The sequence below is a fragment of the Aplysia californica genome, unplaced genomic scaffold (genome assembly GCF_000002075.1).
Source record: "Aplysia californica isolate F4 #8 unplaced genomic scaffold, AplCal3.0 scaffold00442, whole genome shotgun sequence".
Taxonomy (NCBI): Eukaryota; Metazoa; Mollusca; class Gastropoda; order Aplysiida; family Aplysiidae; genus Aplysia; species Aplysia californica.
In genome coordinates this window covers 512,537-527,186 of record NW_004797712.1, presented here as the reverse complement: position 1 = coordinate 527,186, position 14,650 = coordinate 512,537, and the positions used below count along the sequence as shown (strand labels likewise).

At 39.3% G+C, this 14,650-nt stretch overlaps 2 protein-coding genes across 2 annotated transcripts in view; both read right to left on the bottom strand.

The window, feature by feature from the left end:
• The window catches only part of LOC106012647 (ankyrin repeat domain-containing protein 26), a gene marked incomplete in the record, with an annotated part of 23,390 nt that extends 20,180 nt beyond the window's left edge, over window positions 1-3,210 (bottom strand). The window contains 3 exon segments of the mRNA XM_013086187.1: window positions 1,302-1,348; window positions 2,531-2,563; window positions 3,182-3,210. Of these exon segments, the coding sequence (XP_012941641.1) occupies window positions 1,302-1,348; window positions 2,531-2,563; window positions 3,182-3,187 (86 nt within the window).
• A 46-nt stretch (window positions 3,211-3,256) lies between these two features.
• LOC101859805 (ankyrin repeat domain-containing protein 36B) overlaps window positions 3,257-14,650 on the bottom strand; it is a gene marked incomplete at its 3' end in the record, with an annotated part of 57,247 nt that continues 45,853 nt past the window's right edge. The window contains exons 18-21 of the mRNA XM_035971473.1: window positions 7,575-7,670; window positions 6,794-6,979; window positions 4,176-4,442; window positions 3,257-3,583 (exon numbers count right to left, since the gene is read on the bottom strand). Coding sequence (XP_035827366.1) covers window positions 3,257-3,583; window positions 4,176-4,442; window positions 6,794-6,979; window positions 7,575-7,670 — 876 coding nt within the window. The remainder of the gene's footprint in view (window positions 3,584-4,175; window positions 4,443-6,793; window positions 6,980-7,574; window positions 7,671-14,650) is intronic.

Below are 14,650 nucleotides of genomic sequence, written 5' to 3'. Positions count from 1 at the left end.
AGAGAGAGAGAGAGAGAGAGAGACGCAAAAAGAAAGGGAAAGTGCTCACCAGTGAGACGAAAAACAACCCACCACTGACGCAAAGTCTCCTGAAAAGACAAGAGGTGTGCTTCTGCCGCTCTGCTCCACCCCCACCATCCCCCCACCCCCGCAAACCACATTCCAATGGGCATGACGTAATAATATGGTCTTGCACCTGCACCTTGTCCTTACCCCAGGAAGTGAGGAACGTACATATTAATTGTGTTGACCAGTGCGGGCCTGGACTGGACAGCACTGTCAGATGTTGACACAATTCCTTCACCACCTAGCCAGGGTTTTCGAGGACTCTACAACAAGGACCCTTCTACAATAATGCAATGTACGGTAATGTAGTGTGCTTCCTCCGGCACAAGAGTGCCATTATGCTAATAATAGTTAGACTGCACACATTGCACAAGTACAATGGAACTTTCTCTAAAGGCCACAGGTATTTATAAGACAACCACCTGTACAAACGGCTACTTTCCAGAGATTAAGGATTAGGGGTGTTACAAGAGAGTTTTTTAGTTAAAGTAAGTGTTTTACGACACTTGCAACACAATAAGGTCAGATAAGTGCAGCAGATTAGAGGTGTTACAAGAGAGTAACAAACGCATAAAAGGAGGAGAGATAAGAACGATAGATGTTTGATAGGAAAGATCGAAGGAGCAAACCACACCAGAGCACCCACCAGCCACCCACTTACAAGAGAGTAACAAACAAAAAAAAGGAGGAGAGATAAGAACGATAGATGTTTGATAGGAAAGAAGGAGCAAACAACACCAGAACACCCACCAACCATCCACTGAACCAGTTTTGGAGAACACAAGCGAGCACATACATATACAGAGCAGTGAAAAGATTAAAACAATAGTAAAACGTACAAGAAACCCAGGAACACAATGAGACGGTAACAACAATGACAAACAGTTTTGTTTTGTTTCAGTAAGCATTTCACATTTCACAGCATTTGCAACACAATTATGTTACGTTATTTAAGTGCCGAACATTAGAGTTGTTGCAAGATAGAAACAAACGCAAAAAAGGACGATAGATGATTGATAGGAAAGAAGGAGCAAATTAAACCCCTCCAGGGCATCTGCCAACCACTGGTGAGGTTAAGACAATTGTACCGTAACACGGAAAAGAAATCTGGGAACACACTAAGATGGTAACAACACTAACAAGATGTAGAAGGGGCAGACCGGCAGACCACACAAGAACACGCATCAACACCCCCGCCTTCCCCTTCCCCCATGGAATCAAAGATTTGTACTCACTGAGCAGACATTATCCCATTCTGTTCTGGCATCATGTGTACTGGGTTCTGGGGGAGGAAAACATAATAATAATGACGATGATACTACTATTTATACAGTACTCTACCCCAATTAAAAAACACAGGCTCTGAGCGCTTTACATATACTGGTAACAACACATAGACAATACACTGTGCTCAGACTAAAAATCCACTCGTACATATTTCTAAGAACAAAAATAACTTGAGCAGACTTTGATAAGAATTAAATGATTCAATCTCCCTTAACTAACCAGGCAATGTGTTCCATCCAGATCTTGGGGTCATGAAATGTGAATGACGTTTCAACCATTGTTTAAAGTTTCATTGATGGTAAAAGTAATTTCTTTTGTCAGCTAATGAAATTCAAACTGCGAGCTGGAAAGTAGTTTCAACATATTTTTTTAGTTAAGTTTTAGTACGAATTTTACGGCGCTTGCAACACAATAACATCATATTAGTGCCGAAGATTAGAGGTGTTACAAGAGAGTAACATACACAAAAAAGGAGGAGTGGAGAGAATAGAGATAGGAGTTTGATAGGAAAGTTAGTTTTAGTAGAGATTTTACGGCGCTCGCAACTGCATAAGGTCATATGAGCGCCAGAAGATTAGAGGTGTTATAAGAGAGTAACAAACATAAAAAAGAAGGAGGGGGAGATAAGGACGATAGATGTTTGATAGGAAATAAGGAGCAAACCATACCAGAGAACCTGCCAACCATCCACTTTGATAGGAAAGAAGGAGTAAACAACACCAGAGCACCCGTAAAACCACCCACTCAACATATTTGAAAAATATGATGGAGCATAATTATTCAGTATATCAATACAATGCCATAACGACTTTTTGAATAACGCCCACCAGCCTCTGTAATGTACAGGTTAGGCTCTTTGCTGCTATACACACACAAAAAAAACCTGAAAATAATTGATATAACATCGGAGTAGAACCAAAAGAGACATATCACGGGAAAGAAAAATACAGCAGAGTCAGCTTAAACTAAACGTGGTTAATCTGAAAACAGCAATAAATCAAAAGAATAGAATTCTCAATTTTTTTTTCTTTGGTATTTGAGCAATCTCTCTAAACAAAAAACACAATTAAACCAAAGAAAATCTGGTGGTCCCGCAGCTTACGGTTTAAACATACTCCACTGTACATCTAAAAATAAAGTAGGAAAGGTGGTTTATTTGTCAGAGTGAACAACTCACCATGCTTTGTTCATTTCTCTCCAGTTCCTCTCTCTGTACACGGGATTGGGGTCAGTTGGAGTGAGGGGAAGGGAAATGATATTAGCGACAAGTCCAAATCACGACTATCTTAAAATAAACCAATTTTATGCATTCTAGCAGTACATTTCTGAGCTCCTAAAAGTACAATTCGATAGGATTCGGTGTGCCTACTTCTTTGTTCACATTTTAAAAAGTATCAGTTTTTAAAAAATTAACTCATTCTGCTGTTCATTCTTGCAACAATCTTTTACTGAAGTAATCTCCATTCTTATAGGAAACTTCCAAAAGTAGGAGTAAATTTGATGTTATAGATGTGCACTTATTGACTAGCAGAAATCTGTTAATAAATTATTCTCAAACACTTAACACATTAGCTCCTGTAAGTCAACAAATATCTCATGTTACCACAATGCCTATGAAACCCCTGATATTCTGTCTGTATGTCTCTCTCTTTCTCATGTAAACATACTCAATATACATCTTTCTACATTCTTTGGAAAAGAATTATTTCCCATAAAACAAACAGTAAAAACAAAAGGAATGAAAAAGAAAAATTGGGTGAATTAAAAAATAATTCATAAATTCAACATAAACGCTGAAAAGTCACTTTAAAAAACCGCAACCACATACCTCCATGATTTCCTCTGCTTCTCTTCTCTGTCGCTCCTTCTTTTCAGCCTCCTCCCTCTCCCACTCTCTCTGACGTTCCTCTTCCCTCCTCATCTCCTCCCTCTCCCACTCTCTTCTCTGCTGCTCTTGTCGTTCAGCCTCCTCCCTCTCCTTTCTTTCCGCTTCTTCTCTCGCTCTTTTCACTTCTTCTGCCCTCAGTCTTTGTTCCTCCTCCTCCTCTCTTTTCCTTTGCTCTTCCTTCTCCTTCCTTCTCTCCTCCTCTTCTCTTAGCTTCTGCTCTCTCAATCGCTCTTGCAATTCATTCTGTTCCTGTCTCATTGCATCCTCCTCTATCTCCCGCTGCCTGTTGGGGGACTCAGTTCTGCTCCCAAAGTTCAAGTCAACAGATGTCTGAGGCTTGCTCTGAAAACACACACCAGAGAGGCCTGTCAGTACCAGAGGCTCATGACAATTTCATCCATAAAGTAAACAGCTAACAAGATCTTCAGTAGCGCCGATGTTCACACTTTATTATGGCTCCTAGACATATGGTTGCATAGATGAAAAGAACCATAAGTAGACAGAGGAGGACATTGGAATGTGACTTACTTTCTCTACAATATTTGAAAGCAACAAAACAACTATTGGTGCAGGGTGCTGACAAAATGAGTTACTTCTCGGATTCGAGACCTATGGAAATAGATACACCACGCTTACAGGTGAAGTTTTTACAATTTATAAGTATGAAATAATAAAAGGCTTATTATTCTTTAAGAATATGGCACCACTAGAAAATCTACAAATTTGACCCTTGTGTTGATTTTTGGCCAATATCTCCATTTATAGATTGTGAGAACTAACTCATTTTGTCAGCACACCTCATATTTCGAAGACCTGTGATCAACAACAAAACAAACGGTTCAACAACAAATACACGGCCCAGTATATAATAGATACTGGTATCAAAGCGTGATGCGACCGTGATGAAAAAGAAGAAGACATGACAGATACTCACCCTCTGTCTCTTTCTTTCCAGCTCCCATGAACTGACAGTCTCTGAGTCCTCATCAGAGTCAAAGGCAGGTGAGGCTTGAGCTTTCACCCCTACACCTGCATGAACTTTCCCCTCTTGAGCTGCTGGCTGGCCAGAAGTAGCTGCTCCCTGTAGCTGTGACGTCCGGGGGCTGGTTATAGCGGTGGGGATAAGGGGTGTAGCCAGGTAGGGGGGAGGGGGGTCGTCATATGCTGGAGGGTCAGCGCTCTCTGATGGCAGAGCATCGCCCTATGAGAGAAATTAAGAAAAAAAAGAGAAAGAGAGACTTTAATTTCCCATATGTGTCGCATTATACTGAGTCAGAATACTGAGTATGTATCTAGCTTTAGATTATTGTTTATATTACTGTTCACTATTATTATGCACGTGACTGTAAGCCTGCATTTGTGTGCATGTTCTTGTGTGTGTGTGTGTAGTAGTAGTAGTAGTAGTAGTATAGGGTTTTACTGCGCTCGCAACTGCATAAGGTCATATGAGCGAGCGAAACACAAGTTGTTTGCATTCGCAACAGTTCACTGCACAGTTGGTTAGCTTTTAGACTTTAAAATGTTTAAATGTTTAAAAATCAGTGTAAATGTATATATATATTTTCGATCTAAAACAATTTTTCTAGTTAACATAAACATTTTAAACAGTATCAATTTCACTTTACAATTTGCCATAAAGGCCAATGGCCTTTATAAAATTCAAAATTCTGCTGGGAACAAGGACGGAAAAAATGTCTTGCAATTTCTTGCATTTATAATATTTCCTTCGGATCTCTCCAAAGTCTAGACATTCGGTTAAGATGTGTCTAATGGTAAAATCTATGTCGCATCCGACACAGAACGGCTTCTCTTCCCCTGTAGGAGGTATTTATGTGTCAGGGCCGTGTGTCCGATGCGCAATCGAGTAAAAATGACTTCGTCTCTTCTGGAGAGGTCCGAAGGATTTCGCTGTTCTAGTTTGGGTTTTATAACATATAGTTTATTGTTTTTTTGTTTTTCCCAGTGGCTCTCCCACAGACTGGAAGTGTACTTTTTTACTTTATTTCTAAAGTCAGTCTGTGGGAGAGTGTTTGTCGTTGATCCCAGCAGAAGGGATGAAGTGTGTGTGTGTGTGTGTGTGTGTGTGTGTGTGTGTGTGTGTGTGTGTGTGTATGTGTGTGTGTGTATGTGTGTGTGTTTTTGTACGTGGTGAAACACCAATTCAATGTGCCAGGAACTGGACAATAAAGATGTATTTTATCTGATCTTATCTTATGGAAAAACCAGGTGGCCGTCAAATTAATGAAATCAAAGACAGCAGCATTTTTCTCTTGGGCAATTTTTATCAATTTTTTTTTCCAGCTCTGAACCTTTATGACCACATTAAAAACATATTCATAGGTGTGACACACATTGATGAAAGGCATAAAAAGTGTACATATATGCAGTTTCATATTCCAAGGACACTTAAAGTTTTGGAAGTCACCAAACTTTGGCGGCCATACTTTACCTCCGACATCAGGTGACCCCCCCCCCCTCCTTCAATTACAAATAACTCAACCTCTAATCAATATAGTGGAGGAGGGGGGGGGGCATCAAGAGCAAGGCAACTGAAGAAATTTTAAGATGATACCAATAACTTCTCAAGTCCAAAAATTGACCAGCGCCTCCATGTCGTGATGCACATGAACTCTGTCATCACAAAACATAAAACGCAGGCCAATCACATTGTCCAGCTGCAGCAAATTCTTGTTTTTCTTCTTCACTACAGCTGCTGCTGTTTACCACTACAACTACTATTGCTGCTACTTCTGCTACTACTTTTACTACTATTGCTGCTGCTGCTGCTGCTGCTACTACTATTGCTGATACTACTACTATTGCTGCTACTACTATTACTATTGCTACTGCTGTTGCTGCTGCTGCAGCTACTATTCTGTTGTTCCAATCATCTGTACTACTTTTCTACAGCAGTTTAAGACTATCATCATTTCAAATTGCTTCTCCGTTACTTAACAAAACAAACAAACAAAAATAGCGGCATTGATATTCCTTAAACCCCAGTCTCCTCACCTTGTACCAATGGTAAATGCGCCAACTTGGCATACATTACATCAACTAAGTCCAGAGAACATGAAAGTGCTGGAGGAAGTTAGTTTACGAAAGCAAATATCCCGTTCACTGTTAGCTAATTAATGCTGTTCCTGATTGCATTGGACTTTAAACATGAAAATGTTTCACATAGTCCTTAACTCTTTATCTCCAGCAAGCCTCTCCCAGCGGTTCGGGGTCGGAACTGCTGTGAAGGTGAGCTGCTGACAGCGACTTGGGCACATTTTTTTACGACTTCTACATCAAATTGCTTTTCCGCAATTGCCGAAAACAGGTTTCTTTAATCGGGATTTCATTCATTAGATGAAGAAATATCGAAATAGGTTCACTTGTTTTGATTTAATTACCAGTTTAGTGACGATTTCGTCATTTTTAGATTTAGTACCAAAAAGGGGCCTCAGCATGGTGGGTTTACCCCCCACAGAGATAAAGAGTTAAACAACCTACAGATTGTTTCAAATATCTCAAGACATTTTGTAGAGCGCAAAGACCAACACTCACATCAGAATCCCATGCACTCTCCGTGTCTTCATCATCAGCGGCCATCATTCCTCCTCCTCCTTGACCTTGAGCTTGAGCCGCTACTGCAGACGCTGTCACTGCAGACTCAGGCACAGGCTGGGCTACAGGAGCGGCTTGTACAGGAACAAGTGGCTCAGATATGCTGGAGGGACCACCTACGTTCACCTGGTTTAGTTTTTAGTTTTAGTAAGTTTTTTACTGCACTTGCAACACAATAAGGTCATATAAATGCCTAAGATTAGAGGTGTTACAAGAGAGTAAAAAACACAAAAAAGAAGGAAGAGAGATAAGGATGATAGATGTTTGATAGGAAAGAAGAAGCAAACCACACCAGAGCACACCCACAATGCTTCCGCTTCCACCCACACATTCACCTGGAGAAAGGGGAAGATGGGTGGGGGACCGGTTCTACAAGGTACATCACAGATAAGCCATTTTAAAGGCAAAATTCCGTAAATTCTATAGAGACAGAAATTATGTCCTTCCAATGTCACAAGAAGATCATTTTAAAGGCTTTTTCAAGGATACAACTTGATCATTCTAAGGGCACCAACAGGTTATGTTTTAAGGCTCAAAACAAGCCACCTTAAAGAAGCAAAGAGTTCATTTCACACACCGCACGACGGATCCTTTCAAAGAAACAAATAGGTCACATACACCCCCATTAAAGGACATAAAATATTGACCAGTACAGCGCAAACACTATCGTCTGCAATGACAAAATTGTGTCTACCACGATGTCAACGAGTGATCCCCTTACCTCTTTATACTGCAGACCAGCATTCTGTCTGGGAGTTATAGCGTCAGTTGTCGAGTCCCAGTCATCGTCATCAGCATCTTCATCATTAGCATTATTCTGCAGAAATGATGAACGAGAAAATAGCTTTATTAGATCTGGCAGCGAAGCACTACTTTCAGTAGCCAGCTAGATAGGAAATCCAAAAACAGGTGTGATCAGACTTTGGAAATTTGTGTGTGAGTGTGTGTGTGTGTGCTTGTGTGCGAGTGTGGGTTTCTCTGTGTGTGTGTGTGTGTGTGTGTGTGTGTGTATGTGTGTGTGTGTGTGCTTGTGTGCGAGTGTGTGTTTCTGTGTGTGTGTGTGTGTGTGTGTGTGTGTGTGTGTGTGTGTGTGTGTGTGTGTGTTTGTATGTTTGTGTGCCAATATATGAAACTAATAACAAATGATTATTATCAGGTTGTGCCATTGCGATGATACGATGGTACTACGTATTCATGTCTTAAACCATTTAAGCTTGTAAAAGAAATGCTAGCGTAGCTCCGGTCAGGAAAATGAATAGATCTTCTAAAAATAATAATAATACATTATACGAAAAAAATACATGACAGAGTCAGTACAAATTTGTTTTCAAACAATTAAAAATTTGTAGGACAATTCAACACTTAGGACAACCCCAAAAGGGAGGGGAGCCGTAAAACCTTCTGAAACTACTTAACTTCTAGAATCTGAGACTTAAGCATATGAGAACGCTAGCCTTGAAAAGACATCATTGACTTCCAGTGTGTTACGGTAAGGGTATAATGCCCTTTTAAGCATAGGAAGGATGATTTTAAAGAATGTAATGTCCATCTCCAACAGGACAGAGCATAGTGGGAGAAATCCATTGAAATTCCCCGAATAATCAAAAGTTCAGTTCCATCCCATACGGGATTTGAACCAGGGTCATAAGTACCGCAGTCCAGTATGATCCTAACTGGTGTAACTCAGCTCATTTCCAAAATGTTCTTATAAATGCTTAGTGTAAGACTCCACTATCATTTGTCAATTTTCAAAATGGCATATGATGGAGTCTTTTAGTTTTAGTTTTAGTAAGTGTTTTATGGCACTTGCAACACAATAAGGTTATATAAGTGCCGATGATTAGAGGTGTTGCAAGTGAGTAACAAACATAAAAAAGAAAAAGGGGAGATATGGACGATAGACATTTGTTAGGAAAGAAGAAGCAAACCACACCAGAGCACCCGCCAACCACCCAGCCATATAAACTGCTTAATGTGAAACTCCATCATCATTTGTCATTATTCAAAATGGCATATGATGGAGTCTGACATTAAGCTGTCGATATAATTTCCATGAAGACAATAGGGAATGACAAAATATACGTTACTAAAAAAAAAGAACATCAGCACATTACTGCCACATAACAAAAGATCAAACTTTCAATCACAATGCAGAACTCAAGAGATACAGACAAACTCCACAGTGCGTCACCACACACGACAAATGAGATACAACATAGTCAGTTCATCGCTCAAAAAGTTTTGTAGACTTTGGAACAAAAGGGAGTAAATCTATTTTTTAAAGCGCAGACTGCATGATCTCCACTTAGATTTATACATTCCAAGAAATGTTGATTTCCATTCTTGTGTTATCTAAAAAAAAAATAATTCAAAATCATCGTTTTACAAGGTAATCAAAAGCCAAGTCACTGTTACATTTAGGGATTCAGTTCTGATTAAGGCCAGCTTTCAAACCAACTTGGACCCAAATAATCCTTAATAAAATTAAATGAAATGAACTTCATCCCCCCCCACACACACACACATTAAATGAAATACTTACTGCTAATCTTATTGTATGTGTCAAAGAAAAAATATTGTGATCTCTCTCTCACACACACACACACACACACACACGCACACACACACATCAATACACACACACACCCACATACACACCCACCCACACACAGTGGTGAAAAGGATGCTACATCTGCAGTTGAGCACAGCAAAATTGGGTGAAACTTTTAACCTCATGGTCGTGCATCAACTTAATCGAGGGTGTCAAAAGAACAAGGTCCTTGAATTCTACATATAATCATAGTCATTAAGGCAGGCAATAGTCATTGGTATGGTAAAAGTGTGTGAAACTTAACATCCTACGGTCACGGCATTAAAAAAAAAATTATGCTAAAAATCCGATCATGAAAGCATTTTCAGTTCAAGTCAAAAGTTTGAGTTCTATCCTCGGTGAATTTCATATTATGCATATATAATATACACCACATATACATCGCTGGTGGTTGGCAGGTGCTCTGGTGTGATTTACTTGTTCTTTCCAATCCAGCATCTATAGTCTGTATCTCTTCTCCTTTCCTCTGTATGTTACCTTCTAGTAACACCTTTAATCTTCGGCACTTATATGACCTATTTGTGTTGCAAGAGCGGTAAAACTCTTACTAAAACTAAACTCAGTTAAGATACATAATATACATATGAAAACTAACGGGGGGGGGGGGGGGGTGGGGAAAGTACAAAAATCCAATTTGTATAATTTCGTTTTCCCAATGGGATGTTGCTGTGGGCAACGGTTATTTATCGTAAAAATATTGCACGCAAACCTGCTAAAGTCTTGAGATATAATTATCACGTTTAAAAGGGTGGTAAGAAGGGAGAACATGAGTCTCCAAGGCAAAAATTTCAATTTTTCCCAATTCGTAAAAAGTAGACATCAGTGGTTCTTCACTCTTAGTACATCAGTGGTTCTTCACTCTTAGTCACACACACACACACACACACACATACATACATATCATCAATCAAAGGCAGAAAACCCTATGTTTGTTAATATTTCCCACGGCAACTGTGACAGTGGTGAGAGTGCGTGCGACAAGACAGGAGAAAACTTTCACTAACCCCTTCAGCATTTGATGTGTCGTTGCTGCTGCTGGAACCCTGCTGAGAGCACAGTCATTAAAATGACTTTCTTTTTTACATTCAGGTGTTTTTTTACGTCCCCACTGACACAATTTAGATCATTTAAAAGGCAGGCAGTTCAACACATGAGCATTATAATCCACTACATCTGATACTATTATATTACAAAAATCTAAATTTTTCCCCACAGCAAACACCTTCCACAGCAGGAAAGAGACTTTCTTGCCATTTATTATGTTACATACTGACACTCACAACACACTCAATTGCATGGTTTGCACTGCATTCACCTATATGTCATTTCTTTTATTTCAAAGCACAAAAAAAAAAAGGAAATTCACATGAATATCCTCTTTCATGTTGCCCCTAACATCTTGTGACACTTGAATCTCATAAATCTATAATATATGCTTTGTTCAAGGCAAAAATCTGACCATCTTTCATTAAAGACTTTTCTTTTTTAATTTGGCGGGGGGGTGTAGGGGGGCACTTTGTAGTCCCCACAATATGAAACAAGACTTTTAGACTGATTTCACACACTTGTGTTACAAAGAATAGTATCACAGAAAAACAGTATAGGAAAAGTTGCGATGAGGTGATACAACAATTTATAGCACTGAAGATGAAAGGAAATATGAGATCGTTGATTTACAAAAGAAACATGGCACACGTACATCTGAGTATTGAACCCGAAGTTCTACTATTTGAGGGGCTGCCCCTCCTACTGATATTCAGTGGGACTATTTGTTAGTGAAAAGTACATCGTAGTGTAGTAACAAAAACAACATGCAAGTGTTGTTCATGAAAAACTGAGAGCATAGTATACCCACACAGGTTCTAATATATCAGACAGACATGCAATGGATAATGACAGCAGCTTCTAGTATTCTCATTTTTTTAAAACACACCCAAAACATCATCATCATCATCCAGTGCTAGATTTGCGACAGACATCGGCGATCATGGTTTACCATTCATTCCTTTGCTCGGATGCTCTCAAAAAAGCTACTTTCCCTGATCCTTCCCTGTTACCCATTTGTTTAGGTTCCCTGAGTATGTTGTTCTGGGCCTACCCCTGCCTCGCTTACCCTCAATTTTGCCAGTGAGAGCTAGATGTTCAAGACCCTTATGTCTATTCAGGTGTCCCAAAAACTGCATTTGTCGTTTCCTGATTGTTTTTAACATTGAGCTTCCCACGTGGGTTTCATCAAGCACTACCTCATTTGATTTCTTTTCCTTCCACGATGCTCTTAGCAGTCTCCAAAGAAACCACATTTCTGTTGCTACATACACAGACAAAAATACGATGGATGTACCATGGACGGAGAGGTATGTACTTGTAACTGCATTGTCGTTCAAAATGAAATGCTGTGTTGACAAGCACTAGACTCAACCATATGGCACAACACAGGATGGAATAGGTTCAATACCCCAATAAACACTATACATGTATTTCCACATTTCTAAGCCAAGTGGGAAGAGAGCCTTGAAAACTGCCCAAGCAACCCAAGCTAAAAGACCATCCTTTTCAGGATTAAAACCTGGGTCAGTCACATTAAAAACAAGCATGATGCCAACTGAGCTATTAGGGCATCCCAAAATATGATGGAACAAGTGGTATAATTTTCTTATTGAATTATTGCTAAAAATTAAATGCTGTGCTTGTTGTAATAAATCGACTCAGCCATATAATTTGCATTGACTCATTGAAAACCCATGAGCCGCTCATAACCAATTCGCGCATCACAGGATAATCGTGAAAAAGTATCAGCAAGACATTAGGGTAAAAAAGCAGCACTCATATCAGCATCAGCTCAAGACAGGAAATTAGCAGATATTACAGGATAACTTCAACAGAAACACAAGTCTGTCAATGAATATATTTTATTAAAAAAGTAATTAATTTCTATAACGGAAGTCACAAAAATGCGCAAAAGCTGTTACAGCTATGAAATGACAGCTGTCTTTCAATGGTCTGGATTTCAACATTACATCAGTGTGAATTAATGAAAATAAGAAAGCTGAAATGCTTGTTTCCCATTTCACCGCGCACTGGCAGTGGAATTTTAGTTGTCGCGGGGGGTTCCCCGCCGGGCGCCTTATCATGTCGGGGTCAAGGGGGTCAGCTCCCTGTCGCCGCTCTGTCTGGGCCGACTTAATTTTTGGTACTTTTCAACGTACAATTTAAGGTGTATCCTTGTATTTATGGTAATTCTCATTTAGTGCACCCAAAGCATGCATTTCTGCTCTTGAGACTCAAAAAGGAATGGACGTTGTAACTTGTCTGGTTATTTCGTTAGACGCGCTGGAGTCGGCAATGCTAAATTGTAATTTTTTGGGACTAGCGTGAATTTAAAAAATCAATATAAAAAAAAGGCCTCGTCAAAATCTGTCGTACTTTTGGAACATGAAGGACATAGCATTGGTGTAGATACTCAGAAAAGATGGTATCTGCACATATAATAGAAAGCTGTAATTTTGCAACTTTATCCATCGGGCACACAATTCGCTATGAAGTAATTCCTCCAAATACAACTTTATGTGTCTAATATAATCGTGAATATTCGCATATTTTCTCGAAAGTTTATAAAAGTCACCATGGAGTTTCTCTATGAAAAGTACAAATCGATTTTTGAGCTAGAATACATTTTCAATGTAGATCTAATACACGAACAGCATCTGTTACACTCCAGAAATTCCTTACTTTTCTTAACGCTAAGTCTAGGTTTTGTAAGTTGACTGAATAATAGGGATGACTTCTCGTAATTGGGTTATAAGAATAATTTCTAGCTTCCCAGGGACACTGAATAAGCACCAGACTTTTCCAGCTTTATTTTTCATTTCTATGACCTTTTGCAATAACTGACAATGTGACTGATTTCTTTACATTCATAATTGTGTCCGCGCATATTTCTGACACAAAAACTAAAAACAAATGTGTTAGCTGGCATTATTTTTATTCCAAACAAGAAGTTTATCTCTACCCATGTATTTACACGGTTTTGTGGGTTTTTTTAATCGATTAGATTTTATATTATATCTTTTTAGTTGTATGCAGGCTGCCACAGACACAGCATCATTCATGAACAAACGCAGAGTAACTTTTTCTTGTTTAATAGTAAAATAAGAGCTAACGCTGATCATCTTTAGTTAAAAAATGCAGATGTGCATCTTTCTTCTCTTATAACTTGACTATTTCTACTCGCGCAGATTTAAGATTTCTCATTGTAAAAGACATGATATTCGTTGTCTGTTTAACATAGATTTTGGAGAGATCTGGCATGCCTTTTTAAAATTAACAATCATTTATTCATAAGTTTGTAACTAAAATAGGACAAATTGGGTACTCTACAAACACTTGTCTAGACCAAAAACTAAGGCACAGAAATTAACCATTCTAACGCAGAATAAATCTCAAGACATTGAGCTTTTAGTACATCCGCGTAATGGTTTGCTATGTGGGATGGGAAAGAAGTTATATTGTTTTAAACATAGTCAAAAATGCGAACTTCCTAACCGACACCGGCAAAGTCGCTTCAGGGCTTATTAACCCCGGGACCCCGAGCCGGGGAGCTCCGGTGGGTTGCTGAGTCATGCGAACTAAAAGTAAGAGAATCGGGCGAAAAGTGACGCCGTGATTTAAAATGAAAAGCTGACTCGATCAGGATAGCAAAAGGTAATTTCTTAACAAAAGGAGGGAATCATAATGTCTAATCCATGCAAAGTTTATTATGAAGAATTTTGTTTTCCTGTTATAAAAAAAGGCATGAAGAAAGAAAGACAGGAACGCTTAAAGAGTTAAACTTTTAAACTCTTTCTGCGGAGTAGAAGCTACTGACACACAGAGAAACAGAAATTTGAGGTGTTAAACATCAGGCTATAGATAGAAAGTAGCACCTTACAAGATTAATGAGGGAAATAGAAATCTGAAGGGTAAATGTCAAAGTCTTTAAAATTAAATTTGAAGGGTTAACCACTCAGCACACACTAAGGAGAAAGAGCAAGTACCATATAGAATTTGGCTGACTGGCCTATGGTCTGCGAGACTAGGGGGCTGCCCGGCTCCTTCCTGCCTAGTGGCGACCGAGGCGACGAGACAGACCCTTCGTCCTCCGAATCCTGGCACTCGGCCTGTTTCTGCCGGACAATTGCTTCAACCTG